Source organism: Danio rerio, chromosome 8, assembly GCF_052040795.2.
Source record: "Danio rerio strain M-AB ecotype USA chromosome 8, GRCz13ab, whole genome shotgun sequence".
NCBI classification, from domain to species: Eukaryota; Metazoa; Chordata; class Actinopteri; order Cypriniformes; family Danionidae; genus Danio; species Danio rerio.
The window spans coordinates 57,120,755-57,145,591 of record NC_141028.1 but is presented as its reverse complement, the minus strand read 5'-3'; the positions used below and the strand labels follow the sequence as shown (position 1 = coordinate 57,145,591).

At 38.5% G+C, this 24,837-nt stretch overlaps 1 protein-coding gene and 1 long non-coding RNA gene across 12 annotated transcripts in view; both read left to right on the top strand.

Annotated features, from left to right (window-relative positions):
• The window catches only part of LOC147842882 (uncharacterized), a 797,275-nt gene that overhangs the window by 674,920 nt on the left and 97,518 nt on the right, over nucleotides 1–24,837 (top strand). The gene's annotated exons all lie outside the window — the stretch shown is intronic.
• Nucleotides 467–24,719, top strand: gkap1 (G kinase anchoring protein 1). Of its 11 annotated transcripts, none has more exons than XR_015496975.1 (13): nucleotides 467–722; nucleotides 4,547–4,784; nucleotides 7,327–7,485; nucleotides 7,571–7,648; nucleotides 12,460–12,583; nucleotides 15,115–15,143; nucleotides 17,233–17,376; nucleotides 17,464–17,550; nucleotides 20,388–20,451; nucleotides 22,266–22,336; nucleotides 22,433–22,510; nucleotides 24,374–24,478; nucleotides 24,613–24,719. XR_015496975.1 is itself a non-coding variant. In XM_087263066.1 (12 exons), exons 1-12 carry the CDS (start codon nucleotides 691–693, stop codon nucleotides 24,413–24,415), a joined length of 1,146 nt encoding a protein of 381 aa, XP_087119192.1. In that variant the 5' UTR covers nucleotides 467–690; the 3' UTR covers nucleotides 24,416–24,719.

Genomic DNA, 24,837 nt, shown 5'->3' with positions numbered 1-24,837 from the left:
GTTTTTATATATTTTGTCCATATTTTGAGTGTAACAAACACATCAGTGTTCAAATGGCTTGTTCAACTTTTAAAAAATCTGAAAAACGATGTTGGATTTTGCTGTATTTGACTTTACCGTTCTTGGGTGGCGCGCCAATGTGTTAGATCAGTGGTTCTTAAACTTTTTTCATCAACTACCACATCAGAAAGAAATTGTCTCTCCAAGTACCTCCATAATGACGAGGCAGATTAATTGACATATTTGTATATTTTTGAAATCTAAACATTAACTTTTATTTTAAAATAAATAATTTGGAATTACATATTTAAGTCAGAAATTAGATCTGCTTACTCGTACTTTACAGTATGTGTGTCAAAAACTGAGTGATTATATGCAGAAATACACTGCTTGAACAGTTCATACGTGATTTATCCTTTACGTGCAGAATTTCCGGGATTTGAGATCTCATCTTAAGTGGACCACGGAGTTTGTGTTAAACACACACAGAGACTAATTAGGCTATATTCTAGCTCCAAGCAGGGGTGCAACTGCACATTATTGCTGCAACTGCACATTTCTGGAAGGGTATACGCTGGATAAGTTGGCGGTTCATTCCACTGTGGTGACCTATGATAAATAAAGGGACTAAGACAAAGGAAAATGAATGAATAATACTAATTGTTTACTGAAAAAAAAAAACAGTGGAAAATGCGTCTCAGGATTCTTAAAGTTATCACGTGGTATGTGTTACATTTCTCATCTTTAATTAGGATCGCAGTCGTGATTACTGGATAAACATTTGTTTAATTTTCGTAACATGATATATTTTACCAGAGGTGACAACACCATGTATGTCAGGTATTCACAGAATTAATTAATACATTTTTAGGAAACATTCAACGACAAACAAATAGTTCTCATCTGTTATTCTGAGCCATAGAGCGCCACCTAAAGGGAGAACATATTGGCAGTTACTGACAACATTTCCACTCAATAATAACCACTGAAGCTTTTATGTCCGTTCAGGCCGCCATACTCACGTCTGTGTAGCAGTTTCCACTTGCACGAAGCCGAAGGTACCGACAAGTCCTAACCAGGTGAAAGTTTGCTTAGTAAATAATAACACCGCCGTTTGATTATAATCCCTACGCGTTTGCAGAATACGTGTGTTAAAGGTAGAAACGCGCTGAGGGAATATTACTGTAAACAGGGCGCCTTTGTTACTTGTTTTCAACACCAGCGAGCTAAAAAAAGTCAATGCTAGCGACATTTTAGGTAGCGAATTGTATAATGACTAAAAACTACATTATATCAGGGTGTAATTATTATTTAAACGTATATTACATAACGACGAGTAACGTTACATCTGAAGCGGTTGTTCAGCGAGCACTACAAGCTCCACTCGATTATATACTACATCTTCTAATTGTCAAGTGCTTTGTGTTTATTCAGTGAACAATGCTTATTAAACCTGTTTTTATTTGTTTATTTAAGTCTAGCATGCTAACACATTCAAACGTTATCCGCAAAGTTGTTATGGTAGATGTACGTTAGCACTGATTTTTCAATGCTATAATTTGCTAGTCCCAGAGACGCCACTCATTATTTTGATACAGTTATGATATTGTAAATATAGTATATAAATGCATTTATAGCGCTTTAAAGCCTTTTTAAAGGTCTGTGTAACATGAAAGTGCACATTTTTGTGGTATTCTGCCGCGTCAGGTTTGGTTTGGTTAGAGCCTGTTGTGTCGAAATCGGACTCCCCTCCCTGAAAAAAAAAACATGTGATGAAACTACAATCTCATAATTTACCAAAATGTATGATATCAGGATAAATTTGGCTTATATGTGACCTCTTAAACCTGTATGTGTAGGGAGAGTAAATCTAAATTAATTTGCACCATTAATTATTTACTTTTAATTTTGTATTAGAAATTTGCTCTGAATGTTATACTTTTAAAAGTGCCATGACATTTAAATAGTTTTTCTAGATGTTAGTATCAGTATTGTTAGTTTTTAAGATATCTACAACTTATTTAAGAGTCAGCATACGGATGCAACGATTATAAATTTTGTTTGTACGATTATAGTCTGAGGAATAATCACGATTATTACACATTCATACATTTCAAAACACTACTGGTTTAGAAAATCACATGAAAGCACCCTGTATTTTAAATTGTTATTGTTATTTAATACAGCACAAAATAGTATTAAAAACAACCAATAAATCATTTGTCTTTGGAATTAAAAATAAGTGAAAAAAAAGTTTTTGACATTTAAACAATAATTATTTAACACTGAAAATAAATGACAGAACAATAAATAAATGTAAAAAATAAGAATAAATAAAAACATTGTATTTGTCGAATGCAAGTCTATTGCAAGTATTTCCCTTTTAAAGAAAACAAATGTAGTCAAAGGCTGTTGAACCTCTGTCTGAAAGGCACTTTTGATCAACTTTATTACATAAATGTTTGGTGTTTTCGTTTAAGATTTTTTATTCCATACAAAGTATAAAGCTGAGCGAGAATAAACATCCTGCGGTGCGATATTCGCGAATTGAGCGTTTGACGCGTTTAGCGCGTGAATCGCTTGAGTTCAAAAATCCGTGTTAGCCAATCAGAAGCTTGCTCTTGTGGGGGGCGTGATTTTGACGTATGCCTGTTGTTGGTGTCCTGGGGCAAATCCTCCAGCCGACACCGACAACAGTGCATCAAAGTGGGCTCGGCTCAGTCAGAAGCACCGCTGAAAGCCTCCATCATCCAGGTATAGTTTCTGGAGGAGTATATGAACTCACAAAGCTGGGTGCACCTCTGAACCTTTAGTGGACTCAGACACGGCCCTAAACGTCTCAACGCTGTTTTTCAGCCTTCATAAAACACATAAACTGTATTTTCTTAATAAAATCCATGTTAGCCATTTAGCAACGAAGCTAGAGTCACCGGGCAGACAGAAGCCCTGCCCATCACGCGACTCCGCGTCTGTTCTGAATTAAATTTGACGCGTGAATGAAGCAGATTTGATGCGCGAATGAAGCGAGTAAACTCAAATGTTCACGCGGCTATTTATGCGCGAATATTGTGATTTATCCGCGGATTCCGAGTCTGGTGTGAACGCAGCATTATAGGCGTAATCATTTCTGGAAACCTATTCAATGACATAATTTTGATGGTTGTTTGTCGCCACCTGTTGGTTACACAATGTAATTGCTACAACATTCACCAGCGTCAAGTTCCATTAAATGGAGATCTTAATCTTTACCACAAACATCAGTGTTATATGTTATAACTATAAACTGTTCTCCGAGCTCTTCTGTGTTATTTGATGGTTTGTAACGACCTGTAATAGTGTAAAAACTGAATATCTCTTGATCAAACACAGATTTGAATGCAGCACTTCGATAGATTAATAAACATATGCTAATCATTATCATTTATCATTCATGTTGCGTGGGTTTAAATTGAGATCACGATCCTTTAATGTTTATTGTGCAGCTTTACAATGAATGCATTATGGCAGACTGAACAAGCAGTGACAGAAAACACCTTTAATTAAAAGCCTAACCGTACGTTCACACCGAAAGCGGCGAGAGCGTCAAAGTAGCCGGAAGTCATTCATTTTCAATGAGAGCCGGCGGCGATAAGCGGCGAGGAGCAGCGCGGCGCGTCTTCGCCGGCGTGAGCGTCGAGGAGAGTTGAAATGAAGTCAACTTTATGGTAATGAGCTATGACGCGGTTTGGCGGCAAGCAATCAGAATGAAGACGTCCATCGCTTGATAGCAGTTCAGAGAACACAGACCTGTGAACTTTGGTTCCGACCACAGTTGTTCCCAATGGTTTGATTATTGCGGTCGCCGGATTTCCAATTATTTACAATTTTTTTCCTACAGGAACATACATTAAATAAGTTACTGGTGAGTTACTGATGTTCATTAATGCTATATAAATTTATCTTGAAAAAGCGGGAATCTCACGCGATGTGACAGTACAAGACAGTACTGCTGCTTCAGGATATTTCAGACAAATGGACACATATTGGATAAATAGAGCAAAGCCACACCACACGCAACTTGATCTTCCATTGTTGTATGAATTTGATAAGAAGTGCGCAACATTTTCACGCTAGAAAACGTTTTATGCAGGAATGTAACTGATATGCTGCTCCTTTAAATATGAGATCAATGTTGCGAGTTTTGACGCTCTCGCCGCAGGAGCTGAAGGCAGAGAGTGTTGTCGCCAGGGCGGCCAGAGCGACCTTGGACGCTCTCGCCGCTTTCGGTGTGAACGTACGGTAAGAATGCATTTAGCTGCCACTGCAACTTTTTCCGTCATCATTATATTTACAGGGAAGCCAAAATGCTTTCATACATGTGATTTTAAATGATGCGGGAGGTGATCTCTTTGCGACTGTATAGTTCAAAAAAAGTTCTTAATCAACAAGTTACTTGCGTTCCAAACCGTGGGTTCCTAGTTAATAATGAAACCGGTTAATCGTTGCATCCCTACTTTATTTTTCGTCAAGTAAATGTTGCACTGACTGATGTTGGTGTGATTGGCAGGTCTAGGATGGCATCAGCAGTGATCTCCGTGCCCACCACCGCCTCACGCTTCGCCCTGCTGCAGGTCGACTCTGATTCGGACTCAGATTCAGATGTAGGAAAGCCGAAGGCGGCGGGTCGAGGAGCAGGGAAGCCCCGGTCGGGGAAATCGCCTAGTGGGAAGAACAGCCAAAATAACGAGAAAAAGAAGGAAAAGAGGAGACGGAAGAAGGAACAGCAGCAGAGTGAAGCTAATGAGGTGACAGAAAACAAATATGTATATGTTCGTCTGTCTGTCAGTCTGTCTACTTATAAACCTTTTTCTTGGAACGCAAAATTACCCATTATGTTTTGCGTGTATGCGCAAGGCGAATGCAAAGAACTTCCGGTCGGCAGCTGATGCATGTAAACAGTCACATTTGGACAGCTTTGAAACGATAGTTTTAATCTGTTTTACCAGCTTTTATCCTCTGTGAACTAATACCGTTGTCCATCAGCAGCATCTCCTGGACTGATCATTTAAAGAAATGCAATCTAATAGGATGGAAAACAGCTGCTGTGAGGCGTTTTTCCCTTGTTGTCAGACGGCATCTTCTGCAGTTTAAATGAAGCCTCGTCATCGCTAAAGTCAACATTTTCTCTTTATTTCAAATATATAACCAGCCCAAACAAATGTAGTTCACCAAAATGTTTGACACACACACATAGCCTGTACTGTGCCACTGACACACTGATTTAATAACTGTGACAACGTGAAAATATAGGCTAGTCTCATATCGAAATGACAGAAAAACACAAACCGTGGTAAAAACAACACACGAAATAAAACACAAACGGCTCGCGATTAGAATGAACAGCAAATCAGCAGCAGAGGATCAGTAACAGACTTTTATTGGTCATTTTTGTAAATTGCACGACTTTCATACCTGTTAAGTTTCATGCCAGTACTCTGGTTTGCTGTCTCTCTCTCTCTCTCTCTCTCTTTCTCTCTCTCTCTTTCTCTCTCTCTCTCTCTCTCTTTCTTTCTCTCTCTCTCTCTGTGTGTGCGTGTGTGTTAAAGAGCCGCTGAGCTAACAGCTGACAGGCCGGGATGGCACTCAAACACTGTATTTCTAACGGCAGACACGTGAACTAGGAGAACGTTTTTCTCGTATTTCTGACGCGCATGAACCACACGTGACAGATTATAACGGCTTTAACAGACACATTTCTAAGTTGTGTGTCACAAAAACACTCTGTTATCCAATAAAAACGTTATTGAAACCCATTTTCGGAGCGCAAATTACCAGTTGTAAACGCTGTAAACGGAAGTTTTTGGCATTCTACCGGAAGACGCTGGTCGCTATGGCGCCCTCCATGCAGCAGCCATGAAAAAGGTCTATATGTCTGTCCATCCGTCCGTCCTTCCTTCTGTCCGTCTGTCCATCCATCCATCTATTTATCTCATTTCCAGGGGGAGGGGCTCAGACCAAACATGAGTTTCTGCAGATTTTGTGTGATTCGAATGGTTGGATATGAAACTAAAGAGACAGTTGTTGTTTAACTGTATTGTTGATTCAAAATAGGAAATTTAGTCATAAGCTTGGCGATTTTGGAGAATTTGACGTTTCCGTTTTGACGAGCATACTGCTCGAGAGGCGTTTCAAAGATGACCGCCGAGTGAAATCACTTGGACACAATCCCAATTCCACCCCTTTGCCCTTCACCTTACCCGATTCTCTTTAACTTAAAGGTGTAGAGATGAGGGGAAGGGCTAGATAGCTCTTGAAACTGAGTTTTTTTTAGGACCACACTCGAAACCAAGGGATAAAATAAAAATTCCCAAAATAAAACAGCTGCATTGCTGCACATGGAAGTAAGGAGATGCACATATTAAATATATTTTTGGCAGTATTAACAAGCATATGTGTTAATACATTCATAACCGCGTTCGTGTTTTACCATCATGCTTTAAAAAAAAAAAAAACGCTAAAATAAAAACAGCTAAATTTGGCTATCAATAATCCATAGTAATAACTCCTGTATAGCAGTCCAACAAAATACTTTCACATCTGTCACTCGATGACACTCGAATACCCTGTCAGAAAAGTCTAGTGGTTGGGAATGACCTTTTTAAAGTGTCTGGTATAACGTTAAGGTTGTTTTTGTGTGTTTACATAGATCAGGGATGCCCAGACTCCGTCCTGGAGGGCCGGTGTCCTGCAAAGTTTAGTCCCAACCCCAATCAGACACACCTGGGCTAGCTAATCAAGCTCTTACTGGGCATTCTAGAAACATCCTTGCAGGTGTGTTGAAGCAAGTTGGAGGTAAAATCTGCAGGACGCCGGCCCTCCAGGACCGAGTTTAGACTTCACTGACATAGATGAATATGGCTATGGTGTAAACGCACAGTACAGATGTGAGTTTATTGCCACGTTGTATCATTAGATAACATGATATATGCCTTTAGTGATTTTGTGAAGATGAATACCAAAAAATAATACAACTGGATTAACTACAGCAGTCACGATTGTCGATCTCCTATGAAGCAAGAGCTCACGATGACATGTGATGACATGTCTAGGTGCTGCAGTGCTGTCCCATTTCTTAGGGGTTAATTTTGAAGCCCTTCACACTCCGTTTCAAGGGGAAGGGGTAGGGGTACAAAAATAGAATTGGGATTGTGTTTCTTGATTTCAAACATCCTCAGGAAAGGGAGGGTTGTGTTTTACGCTAAAGTCACTTTAGATAAAACATCAACTAAGTGCCTGTCAATGCTAAAAAAGAGAAAAACAAAAGAGTTTTGTCTTTCTACATTGCAGCTCAGGAGTCTTGCTTTTAAGAAGATCCCTCAGAAGTCGACAGCGCCTCCTTCACTCACGCTCCAGGATTTAGCGAATGATCTGATCAGTCCGGCAAATGTCCAGCAAGGCTCCAAACCGCAGGAAAACTGGCAGGAGTGGAAGCAGAGAGATGAACAGGTAAAAAAGCTCACAGTTTGTCTTTACTAGGGCCCGTTTCTCTCCACGCTTTATTCATTCGTGTTCATGTTTGTGTTCGTCACAGCTGACCAGTGACCTGTATGAGGCGGATCTGGAAAAGGCCTTGATGCTAAGTAAATTGGAGTTTGAGGAACATAAAAAGGTACGTTGGCAGGGCAAGAATTGCTTACAAAAACATATATTTCTTATACATTTGTGTAGACAGATCATTCATTTTTATTATTGTTTTTTCGTTAGAGCTTCACGATTCTGGCTAAAATGAGAATGGCGATTTTTTTTTTTTTTTTTTTTTTTTTTTTTTTTTTTTTTAATTTATTTATTTTAATTTTTATTTTATTTTATTTTTTATTATCTTTATTTATTTTTGCTTTATATAAAGATCATGATTTTCTCGCGATTCTGTAGATGTAAATTAAAGGTATGGTAAAAACAAACATATGGCACAACATCGATAATTATATTATGTTCAATAGTTTCTATAAATAATTCTATTCTACTTATAATAATTCTGATGTTGAATTATGTTTGAGATATATGCTTGCAATCTGTCATTTTAGACAATTTTATTCACTGGTAAAATCAGACATTTGCCATTATCAGATTATATTCAACAATATATAGGCTAGAGTAGTAATACTGACATTGTAAACATTTATTTTCATGCACAACTTTGGGTTCGCTATGGAAGAAAGCGGCAACCCATCTCTGGGAAACATCCACACACACTTTCACACACACACTCATACACTACGAACAATTTAGCCTACACAATTCACCTTTATCGCATGTCTTTGGACTGTGGGGGAAACCGGAGCTCCCGGAGGAAACCCACGCAAACGCAGGCAGAACATGCAAACTCCACACAGAAAGACCAACTGAGTCGAGGTTCGAACCAGCGACCTTCTTGCTGTGAGGCGACAGCACTACCTTCTGCACCACTGCAATTATTATTATTATTATTATTAATGGGGTTTGCCATAGGCAAAGTCCATTCTTACTATTGTGGTTAATTATTATTATTATTATTATTAATGGGGTTTGCCATAGGCAAAGTCCATTCTTACTATTGTGGTTTATTATTCTTCTTCCTTCTTCTTCTTCTTCTTCTTCTTCCGTACACTTTTTCGGCGCGTAACTAGTCCCGCAGCTTTCGTCCCAGACCCTTGAAAGTGGGCTCAAATCGTGCGGCTTTATCGGGAATGGTGTGCTATGACTTTTGTAAGGGGTGGGTGGTTTTGGGGCCCCGCAGGGGCCCCAAAACCACCCCCCAAAACGCATTGACTTAACATTACGCCAAACTTTGACAGATTATAGCGCCAAGTGTGAAATTCATAGAAATATGGGATTCACATCATCTGTAGGGGGTTGCAGCCTAAGTGAGAACATACCCCGCAAGGGGGTTTAAGTTGCACCCCTGGGGCTCTAGGACGTCCCAAAGTGCTCCCATTGACTTACATTGGCCCATTGACTCCCATTCATTTTCTAGACACTCGTAGATACTATTCCCGGAAATCGCCGTAGCGCCAACAGTGAATATCGTAGAGACATGGGATTCGCGACATCTCGAGAGGGTTATAGGAGGCTTCAAACCACACCCCGAAAGGCGGTAAATGTTGTACCCCTGGGGAGCTAGGACGTCCCAAAGTCTCCATTGACTTTACATGGAGCCAAACTTTAACCAATCACTGCGTCCATTGTGAATTTCATAGAAATATGGGATTCACAACATCTGTAGGGGGTTGCAGCCTAAGTGAGAACATACCCCGAAAGGGGGTATAGGTTGTTCCCCTGGGGTGCTAGGGCGTCCCAAAGTGGTCCCCATTGACTTTACATTGCCCATTGACTCCCATTCATTACATTGACTCCCATTATAAATGTCATATGTCAATTACAGTACATAGCAGTGTCATACTGACTTGGGGGTTGGCTTATTTGTCTCAGGCAACCAATCAGCATCTCATTATGATATTTGAGCTAACAAGCCACGCCCCCCCAAACCACTTAAAGACCCTTAATAACTGCCCCATTGACTTAACATGGGGTGGGACGTCCCATTGCACATCCCATTGACTTCCATTATAAATGTCACACATCAATAACATTACATAGGAGTGTCATAGAGAAATGGGGGTGGGCTCATTTGACATAGGCAACCAATCAGCATCACTATATGATAATGAAGCTCACAAGCCACGCCCCCAAAGTGGTCCCATAGACTTCTATTATAATAAGGCTAGATGCATATCTTTTCATAGCAGTGTCATACAGACTTAGGGGTAGGCTCATTTGACTCAGACAACCAATCAGCTTTTCAATATGATAATGAAGCTCTTAAGCCACGCCCATAAATCCATTTAAATACCCTTAATAAGTGTTCAATTCACTGCCATTTTAACTGGTCTACATGCATATCTTTGCTTAGCAATGTCCTATTGTCTTGGGGGTTGGCTCATCTGACTAAGACAACCAATGAGCATCTCAATATGATAATGAAGCTCACAAGCCACGCCCCCAAACTGGTCCCATAGACTGTCATTATAAGTGGCCTACATGCATATCTTTACATAGCAGTGTCATAGAGACATGGGGGTTTGTTCATTTGACCTGGACAGCCAACCACATTCAAGTTCACTCTGTAACCTCGCCCATAGCAACAAAACAGAGTACCCTAGCAACCATTCATAAACAGCTATATCTCAGTATCAGAACATCGTAGACACTTGGGGATTGGCTCGTTTGACTCATGCTAGCAAAAGGAACTTCCTATATGCTACACATGATAGCAGTGACTAGCTACATGCTAATATTGACTAGCCAAGTACTGTAACTTGCTACAAATGCTTACTAAGTATAAATATTTCATCAGGCATGTATGTGAGGCTTGCCTAGTAACCACCCAGGGTACCCTAGCAACTGCCTAGCAACCACCCAAATTACCCTAGCAACCGCCTAGCAACCACCTAGCAACCGCCTAGTAACGCCTTAGTAAGGGCCTAGCGACCACTCAGGACACCCTAGCAACTGCCTAGCAACGCCTTAGCAACCACTTAGAATACCCTAGCAACCACCTAGCAACTCCTTAGCAACCACCTAGCAACCACTTCGGACACCTTAGCAACCGCCTAGCAACACCTTAGCAACCACCTAGCAACCACTCAGAACACCCTAGCAACCGCCTAGCAACCACCTAGCAACCACTCAGAACACCCTAGCAACCGCCTAGCAATGCCTTAGCAACCACCTAGCAACCACTTAGGACATCTTAGCAACCGCCTAGCAACACCTTAGCAACCACCTAGCAACCACTTAGGACACCTTAGCAACCACCTAGCAACCACTCAGGACACCATAGCAACCACCTAGCAACACTTTAGCAACCACTCAGAATACCCTAGCAACCGCCTAGCAACACCTTAGCAACCACTTTGAATACCCTAGCAACCACCTAGCAACACCTTAGCAACCACCTAGCAACCACTCAGAACACCCTAGCAACCACCTAGCAACACCTTAGCCACCACTTAGAATACCCTAGCAACCACCTAGCAACACCTTAGCAACCACCTAGCAACCACTCAGGACACCCTAGCAACCGCCTAGCAACACCTTAGCAACCACCTAGCAACCACTCATGACACCCTAGCAATTGCATAGAAACACCTTAGCAACCACCTAGCAACCACTCAGAACACCCTAGCAACCACTCAGAACACCCCGTCACCACCTCATAACCTGTCAGCAACCACTCAAAACACCCTAGCAACCAACAAAAATGCATTTTACCCCCCATCGATTTGCCACGCAAACCCCATTCACATTTCCTTTAGGAAATGTACAATTCTAGTTATTATTATTATTATTATTATTATTACATATCAAAAAATATCTTTACAAGAAAACTGAATTTTTAATTTTGTAAGTTTAAATATAAAATATACAACATCAAACCAAAAGATTTGGGTACATGTGCATACAAAAAACTTTTGTTTTATCGATTCCTCCTCTAATTCACAAAAAGTGCATGTAGATTCCATGTCTCTAAACAAATTAACAAGTTCTTTCTCTGGATAAATTAAATGTCTTGGTTTATATGTCACTTCTTTCATTTTATTGGTGAGGCAGTTTTTACTAGGTAAACCTTTTCCCACTAAAAACTGTTCAAATAAGAAACTCCAAATAGATTTGCATTTAGGCAACAATGTGGTCCTGCATAACTTTTTAATGTAACAGTTATTAAATTTGTTGTCTACAATTCCCACACCATTGGTACTTAACTGATTAGTATGTAATAGGTTTGATTCAGAGCAGTGGTTCTCAAACTGTGGTACGTGTACCACTAGTGGTACGCGGGCTTCCTTCTAGTGGTACACGGAGGAATAAAATATGTCATGTACATGTTACATACATTTCAAAATGGATTAAAAATTATGTATATAATACGCCATATATGATATATAGCCTAAATTTCTGAGGTAATCTGCCAGGTTTTTTCACTGTGCAGAGTTGTAGCTGCTTTACTGGGCCTACTATGCTACTGTATTTCAATACTGCTCATTTTGGTGGTACTTGGGGAGACAATTTTTTTCTAAGGTGGTACTTGATGAAAAACGTTTGAGAACCACTGATTCAGAGGATAAATTGCCGGATAAGAGCGGAACAAGTCCACTAGGAATTGCATCAATACTATTGCAAATTCTTTAGCAGTTATGGGGATCTTTTAAAAATTGATCACATTTTGAATAACTGTCTCTAATGAAATGTTCTTGCCATAAAAACAGAGTTTGGTGCTGTCATCATCATCTGATCGGTGTAACAGCCCCCTCTTGTGGTTACACTGGTATAAGTTTTAAATGCCTAATATAAATGCAACTAATTCTGAAACTAATACTAATAATTTAACATTGTTACGTTGCTAGTTTGTTGTTTTCATGTGCAATTTTGCTCTCTTTCAAGGATGCTGACAAAGCTGAGACGGCGTCACCAAAGACGAAGACTGGTGGAAAGAAGGACAGGAAGAAGAACCAGCAGGGGAAGGACAAACGTGTCACCGTGTCTCTGAAAGACTTCCAGCAGGAGGGTGAGGACGCCGTATTAGATGACACTTTATAATAACGTGCACTGCGGATCAATGGAATTATTGGGTAACGCTTTAGTTGAAGTAACAGTTAATGCTATTTACAACTGGCTTATTACCTGCATAGTATTAAGATATTAACTGTTTATTAGCACAATATGATCTCATTTACATCTCTAATCCCACCAAATACCTAAAACTACTACCTTACAAACTATTAATAAGCAGCTACTTTGTAGTGTATTAAGCTAAAAGTCTTAGTTGATGGTTTGTTAATAGCATGAATTGTACATTAAAATATTTAAAGAGGATCAGGGTGGGGCCAATTAGGAGCACTCACTCACTCTGATCCCCCGAGCTCTGCCAAGGTTGTGGAAATTCCGAATTGAAGCAAAACAAATTATTATAGTTGGCTTAACCACTTAAACTCTGCGGACCCGGTACCGTATTTACACTTAAATACACAGTATTTTGAATACCCGAGCTAGGTATTTTACATTGGTTCATTTTAATATTTTTCATATGACACATGTACAAGTTATAGCTCAAATGAAAGCTCTTGTCGGTGTTCATACGGTTCTAGCATTCTTTTTACTGAATTATATTCACATATCAAACAGTTGCTGAATGAATTGTGGTGTTTCCATAGTGCAGAAATGTAAACAATACATTCATGATCAATAAGCAGCCACAGATAGCACAGACAGCTGTCATCTCTTACCTTATGCTGTGCGCTTCAGGGCCATTTCTCCTCTGTTTTTGAGGTGATGTGCATAAGTAATCCTTTTATATGTCTGATGTGGTCCAAACACAGTACAATATGTTTGATCAAACAAAAGAATAGTGAAATATGAAAACAATGATCAGTTCCTGTGGCTTGTACAGCACCTCTCATCAGTTGGAATGCAATAACTTTTGCATAGATTATGGTAGAGACATTTTTCTTTTTTCCTATGATTACAGACATGTGCAGGAACAACCAAAATTAATTACAGCATGCTAGACCACACAGAACCTAAAAGGTACACTTTCAAATTTGAGTTTATAAAAAAAAAAACACACAAAAAGCGCCTCTTTTTTTAGGTGTTTATTATAAAACAGACGACATATACAGTTATTTTAAACACTTTCAATAGTGTTTTATGAAAATTCAAAGGGTTTTCTTTAAAATGATACCAAATTTTTGCATTTACACCTCTTTATGTGGATTTGGGAAGCTTTTAAATTTGGTTAGGCAAAATCCAGGCTGAAATGCCCAAATAGCAGCAGAGTTTAAGTGGTTAAAATTGGCAAGAAAAAATCTGCACATGCGTCAACCAGCAGAACTTGGGAAGTTTAAAAATATACCGAACTTGATATTAACCTTTTTGATCACCAGCCACGTTACTAGCCACTCTGTACTTTCACTAGCCACAATTTTGTTGATGGGAAAATCTAAATATATTTGTAAATAATAGCTGTATAATATACATTTTATTTAACAAAACATTTCTTTAAAAAAAAAACAAAGAAAAATAATTGACTTTAAAAAAAAAAAAAAAAAAAACGGTATTGTCATTTTATCAAACATATGCACAGTAATCTGTCCTGGCTAAAAATCTCTCAGATCGAGAGTTAACTACATATAAATGGATCTCATATGTTCTCATAATTCCCTATTAAAGCATTGTTATTGTAAAAAAAAAAAAAACGGATAACTTAACTATATTAACAAAAATAACCGTAAGCAAAAGAAAGCGGGTGAAAAACATACTGTGTGAGATAATGAAAGGATGGTCACACGCACACGGTTAAGGCCAATTGATAATCTGTTCAAAGCGAAAGCAGCCGGTGCTGCTTACAAAATGACAAATTTGAAGCTCTTGAAAGACGCAAGACTGTTGGTGCATGAGCATAACTTTTTGTCTAGTCTATTTGAACCGATCACAGTTGCCTTCCAGGCACGATTGCTTCACGCAAGGAAACAGGAGCGCACACACGTTTTAAACAGTCCGCGCTTCACATCAGCTGTTATTTGAGCTATTTCTCGATTCTAATATCACATTTGCACGCCTATTGGGTCATCCTTATTGTCGAACCTTACTTTTAAGAAAACCACAATTTAAAGATTATTTTCAACCAGCCAAAGTAGCTAGTGATGGTTGCTGTCTTACCCGCCAAAGCTGAAATCTTGGCAGGTTGGCGGGTGTTAATGTCAAGCCCTGGAAAAACATAAAATAATTATTGAAAAAATATAAATATATTTAAAGTATCGCTGAGTAACACAGAAAGGTTTGTTATTTTATAAATTTTTTGGTTGTATTTGACACTTATTTAGCGGCATTTAACCCTTTTGTGCTGTTTGAGATGTTTTCATCCACACTGGGATGATTCTGAGGCATAATTTGACCTCCACTTTCTCTTTTTCAGTAAATGGATTAATTCTTGGTGACTAATCTTAGTTTGACACATATTTTGGGAAAATGCTTTGGGCTTTACTTTTTGAACGTGTTACTATCATCTGAGATTGAGCGTTTACTGCTTCTCTGTTGCAGATCAGCTGAAGAACAAGCCTGAGCGAGAGGTGAGTGAATATACTATCAGAGACCTGTAATAATATGAAATGGGCAAGCTCAACCTGCTTTGAGTTGAGACCGTTGAGATTTTCTGAAGCACTATTTGATTTTTTCCGACAGAAATATCATACATAAAAATTACATTTTCAATACATTTCAACGGACTTGAAAATGGAGCTGGATGAAGCAGAAGCTTATTATTTTCCCACCATATTACCACACACATAATTTGTCTATTTCTTAAACTTATTTCTTCTTTTACTTAGCTCTTTTTACATGAGACATGATCTAATTAGTCGTCAGTCCCATCAAGTAAATCTGCTAACACTTTGCCATAAGCTTTCATTAGTTCATGTATTTATTAACATGATCTAATAATTACAGATACCTTTGCAACATTTATTAATCATTGTACAACATTTATTGATGCATTATTAAAGTCAAGTTAATATTGGTTAATGCACCGTGAGTTAACTAGATTTACTCTATTTCCATTTAACAAAGGTGAATTTGCACTCATCGTCCACTTTATTAGGTACATTAGTACCAGGTTAGAGTCCCTTTTGCCTTTAGAACTGCCTTAACCCTTCATGGCGTAGATTTAACAAGGTACTGGAAATATTCCTCAAAGATTTTGCTCCATATTGATATTTTGGCATCATGCAGTTGCTGCAGATTTGTTGGCTTCACATCCATGATGCAACTCTCCCGTTCCACCACATCCCAAAGGTGCTCTATTAGATTGATGTCTGGTGACTGTGGAGGCCATTTGAGCACAGTGAACTCATTGTCATGTTCAAGAAACCAGTCTGAGATGATTCACGCTTTATGACATGGCGGGTTATCCTGCTGGAAGTAGCCATCAGAAGATGGGTACACCTTGGTCATAAAGAGATGGACATGGTCAGCAAGAATAGTCGGGTAGGCTGTGGTGTTGACACAGCCTCAATTGGTACTAATGGGCCCAAACTGTGCCAAGGAAATATCCCCCACACCATTACACCACCACCACTGGCCTCAACCATTGATACAAGGCAGGATGGATCCATGCTTTCATGTTGTTTTTGTTCAATTCCGATTGACCATCCGAATGTCACAGCAAAAATCGAGACTCATCAGAGCAGGCAACGTTTTTCTAATCTTCCATTGTCCAATTTTGGCGAGTCTGTGTGAATTGTAACCTCAGTTTCCTGTTCTTAGCTAACAGGAGTGGCATCCGGTGTGGTCTTCTGCTGCTGTAGCCTCAAGGTTAGAGGTGTTGTGCATTCAGAGATGCAGTTTTTAAAATACTAAGACCAGCTTGTCTGGCACCAAAAACCACGCCACGTTTTAAAGTCACTTAAATCACCTTTCTTCCACATTCCGATGCTCGGTTTGAACTGCAGCAGATCACCTTAACCACGTCTACATGCCTAAATGCATTGAAATGCTGCCATGCGATTGGCTTATTAGAACTGCTCATTGTTGCATTAATGAGCAGTTAGACAGGTATACCTAATAAAGTGGCCGGTGAGTGTATATGCTGTATATATTCAGTTTAGCTTTAGTGTATTATTTTGGATTTGGTAAACGTACTACCTAAACATGCTTTATTTAATTTGCTTGACAGATCAACATTTAAATCTATGGTTTACTGTTCTTATTTATTTTTACCACACTGTTCCAGTTACTATGACCATTTATGTGAAGCTGCTTTGACACAATCTACATTGTAAAAGCGCTATACAAATAAAGCTGAATTGAATTGAATTGAATTATTTATTTATTTTAATAGGTTTACCCACTAAGCATGGAATGCAATGGTTGCCAGATTTGCAGTTTCTTTTCTTTCTTTTTTTTTTTTAGCAATCTTTGATCACACTTTAGTTTAATGCACAATTAATGCCTTTGACAAACCATTAAGCAAGATTTTTAGCTCATAACTACTGATTATCTGCTAATTAATAGCTTGAAAAGGTGGCAGTTGGATTAGGGACACTTAAGATCATAGTTTAATAAGTGCTGATAAAGAGTTAAGATCCTAACAATAGACAGGTAATAAGCTAGTTGTTAATGGTGTGAATTGTTACTAAAGTGTTACCCTGTTGTTTTCCATAGCCTGTAAATCCAGCGCTCCGCGATGACAAGTTCTTTAACAAGCTAGAGGATGACGTGAGTAAAATCGTCCAGCGCGACAAACGCAGAGAGCAGTACAGCAACAGCGCCGGGCAGGAGGTCAACACGTCCTCAGAGCACGAGCAGGTCCGGCTTTCTGACTGCACATCACAATGTGATCTCAAAGTGGAGAATGCAGCTAAATATAACACCAAAACTGTTTTCAACTTCCAGGATGTGAGAACTGAGCAGCTGAAATACGAACTGGAGAAGAAAGACCAGGAAATCGCAAAGTTGAAAAAGACAATTTCACAATGGGAGGTAAGATGAAAAGAGAAATGCTGCAGCAGCTGTAGTGAAGACGGTAATAATACTAGATAATAGAATAATGCATATCAGCTACTGTACAATGGGTACAAAGGAAAGCATTTTTATTGATCTGAACTTGTGTGCAAACATAGTGCGCATGATATGCTGTGAGAAGGTACAACATCAGGGGCCTTTTTCAGTAAGGTTTAACCGACTGAGTTTAAACTTGAACTTTGAGATGATTTACAGAGAATAAAAACTCAAAGTTTTCGGTTTCAGAACAGCTGATCTGAGTTGGGTCAATCAACTTTGAGTCGGCCAACTCAGAGTTAAGCGCGCACACTGTGACTATAAAAAGGCATTATTAATGGAGCGCAGATATTATGAGTGGCCATGGCAACCTCTGAAAAAAGAGATCAGCATTTCTTTCTCCAGCTGAACTTGGTGTGCTCATGCAAAGTTAGAGCAAATATGAGCGTATATATTTAAAAAAGCAACACCACTGCATCAGTGAACAACAGAGACAGTTACTGTGGGAAAACAGCTCAATTTAATGCATAATTTTACATTTAAAGTATTTAAATATTTAAAGGTGCAGTAGGTGATTTTTCACAATGCTAATAGCTTAGCATAAGTCTCTGAATCACAGTCCCTCCCCTGCCGTCTAGAGCCACGCCTCTAGAGCCAACTCTTAGAGTTGCATGGTTAACAATTTAGGGAGAGACTAGGCGGAATAGCGATATTTACTTGTGTTTTGTTGTTAAACTAAATAAAATCTACATTATCGATGCTGTAAAAAGTCCCTGAAAATGAAAATAGTCTAATCAGTCTTTCATCGAAAGATTTTAGTAGCTGAACAACACTTCTGTAAAGATATAACCCGTTTGTAACAACAACATCTAATGTTACATCAGCTGTGTGTGAAGCTAAAACAGTTTTAAAAACAGAACATTACCTGTCTAAGAGAAATTCTGCAGACATTGTGTCGTCCTTTCTCCAGCGTGCAAAGGTAACTCCAATATTGATTCAGGTTTTTAAAAAGTTTTGATTTAGCAGGTTTGTACCGATCTCGCGGGCGCTCCCTCTCTTGTGAATGCGCAGCACCAACAGCGGTCTGTGGAGATGCGTACAAACGGACTCTATTTAAATTGATGAACATTTTTTTAGCTTTATGCCTTACCCAGAATATAAAAATACATATAAATACATTTAGACCATTTACTTTAATCATTGATTTTGAACAGTGAAACGGAAAACAGAAAAGGAGTTTCTCTCATTTCAGGGTTGAAATACTCTGAGTTTTCACTTAACCTCCTTTCTGAAATTGGCCCCAGGTCTATCACTGTTCTGACTAAATGTACATTTCATAGTAAAATACCCTCTGTGCTTCATCAGTTTTATACAACTCCAAATCAGAAAAAATGTTGTTTTCCCAAATTTACTTTGACTTCTATCTTATTGCATGATGATCAACAGTGAACAGGGCTCGAAATTATGACTGTTTTGGTCTCATATGCGCCCAAAATTAACTATGCAACCTCAAAATATATTTGGGAGCATTTGTGCGAGTGCATAAAATTGTTGTTTTCACAGCAAAATGTTCACCACATGCGCGGTATTAGGAGGCATTCATGCATTAGGCATCTTTGCACCTAAAAACACCAAACGCAGCGCTCGGGAATGGTTTAAAACAGTTGACATGTCAACTTGCTGCCGTAAACTAAGCCTGCAATGCTTGCCCTGCCTTCAAGCTCTTCTTATTGGCCCACTGCGCTAGAACAGAACGCAAATGGATTGGTTAATATCAGCTGTCAACCACTCAGCTCTGATGACAGCCGAGAAAAAGGTCTGGATACGAGAGAATGTAGACAAACTGACAGATATAGTTTTAGAAACCACCTAAAGTTACAAATAATGGCACATCTGATCAGTGATCATGTGCTGAATGTCAATCCAGCATTTACACTTTTTTAGAAGAGTGGATAAAAGACTTCCAGTGGTTAAAGTCCGCTATGAAAATGACTAAAGCATTCACTGTAAAGAGTTTTCAGGTAACCGTGTTTGCCACTGAATCTACACATTTAAAACACGAGATGTTCTAACGTTGTTTAATTCTTCACTTAATCATCAAGATCCTGTCAATCGTGCGACTGACACCGCGTACACCATCGATAAAAAGCATGCATTCACTGAGATGAAACTAATATTGCAGCTCATAAAAAAAAAAGTTACTGCTATTAAGATGACGTATGCAAATAGTTAGTTGTATGTCAATATCATGTGTGCAATATCAGACATCACCCGTGAGAACAGCACAGTTATTATTGCTAATTCAGTTCATCTCATTCACGCCAAGCAGTGCGTGCCGGTGAGCGCATGCAGATTTTTGTTTATTTGTTAGTTGTGATCAGAGTGTTGATTTATAATAGAATTAATAGAATTGTTAATATAAAATATGTAGTAATGATAATTTTTGGTGGGTGCGACTAAATTTTGTCTGGTGGAGTTAGGAGTACCGGTGCTACCAAGAAAAAAGGTTGATTTCGAGCCCTGGTGAAAATGCAAATTGTACCTCTTCCCAACAGAGAACATCCCCAACAGTCTAGAATGCATGATTATATAGCGTCAAGGCTTTACAATCAAAAAATGTGGTTATAATGGAAGTCAGTGGGGAAAAGCAGCCACCAACATAACGAAAGGATAGTCAGTTTGAACAGTACACAAGAGCAAATGTTATACTTTCTTACAGGTGAAATGTGCTAAATTGACCTCTCAAAAGATTTCAGTCCGATGAATCAAGGAATCTTTTATTTATTTATTTATATTTTTGATTTTCATATCTGTTTCAGGAAAGATATAAGGAAGTCAAGGCCAGAAATTCTCAGCTATTGAAAATGCTTCAGCAAGGAGAAAGTAAGTGCAAAATTGCCTCTGAAATCTAGCATTTATGAATGTTATAAGGGCTGCAAGGTGAATCAAGGCAAATTTGGTGCACATTTTGACAGGTAAACCGGCTCTGCAATTAGCTGTAAATCTCTAGCACGTGCTTTCAGATGGAGCAGCATTTACTACACAGAGCTGTTGCTAACTGACAATCTATGCAAAAGATATGCTAACTATTTAATTTGATTCAATCCTGAAATCAAAGTGAATCATTCTGCGATTTGACAGGCATTTCTTTGTGAACTATGGCTCAATGTTGCTGCTGGTCTGAAAACATGTGAGAACACTAAATTTAATAACAGGATTTTACTCATACCTCCCCTCACATCTTCACTTGAGTTTTTATTATTATGATTCCATAGGCGTGTGTTTATTAGTGATGTTAAAGTGCCATGACCCCCCCCCCCCTCTCTTTTGGTTCAAGTCCATCTCAGAATTTAAAAAAAAAAAGTGCTTCGAGATGGGTGTGGGGCTCTGTGAGCAGAGGAAGGAGTGGGCGTGGCTGGCAGAGCAATGGAAAAAGAATAGAGCGAACAACTGTGGCCAGTTGGCTCAAAGAATGAGACACAAACCACATGATTTTATAGTTTACAGAGTTAAAGTAAATAAACGGTAAGTAATTGAATGCCGTGCTACATTTGTTATTTGTAATTTCATATAAACAAAACCACAATTTGTTATATTATAATATATCATAATGTTATATCATAATATAATTGTGTTTATATAAATACGATAAATGAGGAAGACTTCTCTCCTCCTGAATCCTCGGGTCTGACTGCACTATTTGCTAATGCTTAATAAATAATTCATAGTGTGTAGTTATTATAAAGGGTTACTGAAATTTCTAATGTTCCTTTTTTTTCCTAGTGCACATCAGTTCTTATGGTGTGCAATTCATTTGCCTATGTTGAAAACTAAAAACTTTATTCTGACCATTTGACCGTCTCTTATGTCGGTTTGACGGATTGGCTGAAATATGCTTAGCCACGCCCCTCCAACCATTAGTTTTTTTTGAGTGAAAGATAAGAGGAAGAGTATAGAAATAAAGCCCTTACTCTGTATTCAGTTTCATTTTGAAAAACGTCTTCAAGCTGAAATAATTCAGATTTTTTGCATATTAAAGGGATAGTTCACCCAAAAAAAATGTATTTACTCACTTTTTACTCTGCCTTAATTAGTTTCAAACCTTTAAGTTTCTTTACGTTCTGTTGAACACAAAGGATATACAGAAAAAAGCTGACAACCTGTAACCATTGACTTCCATAGTAGGAAAAACAAATAGTATGGAGGTCAGTGTTTAATGATTTCCTGCTTTCTTTAGAATTTCTTTTGTGTTCAACAGAAGAAAGAAACTCATAATTCACTCACCCTTCGCTAGTTTCAAACCTTTATGACATCATTTTCTTTTTTTAGGTAAACTGTCCCTTTAAATTATCTAATTTAATCAATTTTAATCAAATTTTAATGGTGTATTTGCAGTTTGTGAGCGAGAGCACTCTCTTTTCCTTTGGAGTATATTTACAGCTGATCAGTCGTGTTTCCCTGACAAGATGTGCATGAGACATTTTGATTGTTAATCATGTAGCCAGATATTTTTTTAATTTTTATCCTGTTGATGTAAAAAAATCGTATCTAATTTATGTATTCGTTTGTGTTGTTTTGAAATGTTGTTGCCATGAAAAGTAGCCGTCATTGCTGATGTGGCACTAAATAAAAACACATCAGCAAAGGTCATCATGCAGCCCTAATTGGTATTGATCTATCTGTCTCTGTGCGTCTAGTGAAGGACAAAGCTGAAATTCTGCTGCAGGTGGAGGAGCTGCTCAACATTAAAGAGGAGTTGTCCTCACAGGTGTGTGTGTGAGACGCTACATTCACTCTTTCACTGGATGGCGTAGTTTTAGCATCAATAAAAGCTGTTTGTTGGTTTTTGTGTGTGTATTTCCAGGTTACACAATTACACACAGCTCTGGAGCAGGAGAGATCGAAAGTGAAGGGCTTACAGTCAGAACAACCCAAACATCAGGTATAAAACACACCAAACTTGTGAAAAAGTGACCACAATTGGCTGTTTAAAACCCTTTAATTTCAAATTTAACTTCGTTTACACAACATTTTTAGCAAAAGAGTTTAAACTTTTTCTTTTAATGCATTTTGCCTGTTTGTTTACACAGCAACAGCATTTGTTTATTTTTCAGTTTCTCTCTTCATTGTTGTGTAAATGTAAAATAATTATTTATATTTATTTATTTATTTTATTATTATTATTATTTTTACGCAAGGGAAAATCGTTGGCTGCATTGTGTGAACATAGCCTAAGATTCTAAGTTGTGTACTGCTGGCATTCGGCAACGGTGTGGGGTAGTTAGGACGATTCTAAAGCCTCATTCACACTATGATTGGCTAGCAGTGACAAAGCAACAAGCGTGAGCTCATTTCATTGGAGAATGAGCAACCTCCACCAACTTGAACAACAGCAACCGTTGGCGACCGGGTGGGCGTGCCAAGCGTCATGACAAAGTTGAGAATACTTCAACTTTATGCAAATGAAGAGTGACTTTCTTGAGCGACAGCCAATAGGAGCACTGGTAGAGCTCACACAATCCTCTCTATGCTCGCTCAGAGGCTGGTTGTCTTTGTACTGTATATACCCACACAAACTTGCGTTTACAGCAGATCACCACCCAGAGTAGCAAGTAAATTCCAGGGTGGGCCATTTATATGGATACATCTTAATAAAAAGGGAATGGTTGATGATATTAACATTCTGTTTGTGGCACATTAGTATATGTGAGCAAACTTTTCAAGATGGGTGGTGACCATGGTGGCCATTTTAAAGTCGGCCATCTTGGATCCAACTTCTGTTTTTTCAATAGGAAGAGGGTCATTTGACACATCCAACTTATTGGGAATTTCACAAGAAAAACAATGGTGTGCTTGATTTTAACATACCTTTATTCTTTCATGAGTTATTTACAAGTTTTTACCACTTATGAAATGTGTTTATTGTGCTGCCCATTGTGGTGGATTGTCAATGCAACCCTCTTCTCCCACTCCTCACACACTGATATTAACACCGCAGGAGAAATGCCAGCACAGGCTTCCCATATCCGTAGTTTCAGGTGCACATCTTGTATCTTCACACCATAGACTGCCATTTACATTTAAAATGTGTTTTGGTTTTAAGTAAGTCCACTATATTTTAGATTTTGATGTAACATCCTTACTAGATGAAAGAAAAATCCATAATTTTATAAGGTTTTGAAATGAGATTTAGCCCTGACTCTAATGCATGCCATATTAAGTAAAAAAAACTGTAACATTTGCATATTTACTGGCTTAAACACATCCTTGTTTTTCCCACTATAGATTATAAATAAATTATTATAAGTCACCAATGTCTGCATAACATTGATTACATTTTTTTTTATTGGTTTAAAGATGTGCACAAGTGTTTTGTACATTTGTTTTCATGACTTAATTGGAAACACCACAATTACTGAATTCTGTCATCTGATTGTCAGGTCTGGCTGGAGCACTGTTAGCTTAGCATAATGCACCGAATCCGATTGGACCATTAGCATCTTGCTTAAATATCCAAAAAGTTTTGAGAACATTCATTTTTACAACTTGACCTTTCTATTGTTACATTGTGTACAAAGTCCAGAAGGAAATAAAACCTTGCTATTTTCTTGGCCGATATGGCTAGGAACTATACTCTCATTTCGGCGTAATAATCAAGGAACTTTGCTGCCGTAAAAGGGCTGAAGCAGAAGCAATGATATTACGCAGCACTTAAAAATCCGTTATTACATCGATTTTCGCGATTTACTTCCGTCTAATCAACTAAATGAAGTCAACATTTGATGTGTGTTTTTGTTTTTTACAGGGGAACCGGAAGGGTAAAAAAGCCTCAGAAGGGGATGTATGAAACCGCATGTTAAAGGACAGACAGCTTGAATGTTCCACCTCCTCCATCAAGCTGCTGGAATCTGTAATATCTGTTCAAAACACCACTCACTCACTCCTAATCAGACTACCACAATCATACACACTTTTTGTGTTCGTATTCCTGCTTGTTGCTGCATAGTTCGGTCCTGAAAACAGCAGATGTTTTTTTTTTTTTAGAATTCGGACACTCATCATTGCTGTACAGTAAATCTGCTGATCTGTGCACCATGACTGAACAGCCAACAATCTTAAGTTCTTTTCAATAAAGATGCTAATCTACTTTTTCCAAGTCTGTTGGTTTATGCCTTCCATTCTCGTTAAGCGTCGTTATTGTTAATGAATGTAGCAGTCTTCGATCCATTTGCTCCACTCAATAAATCTATAATGATTACAGCTGGATAT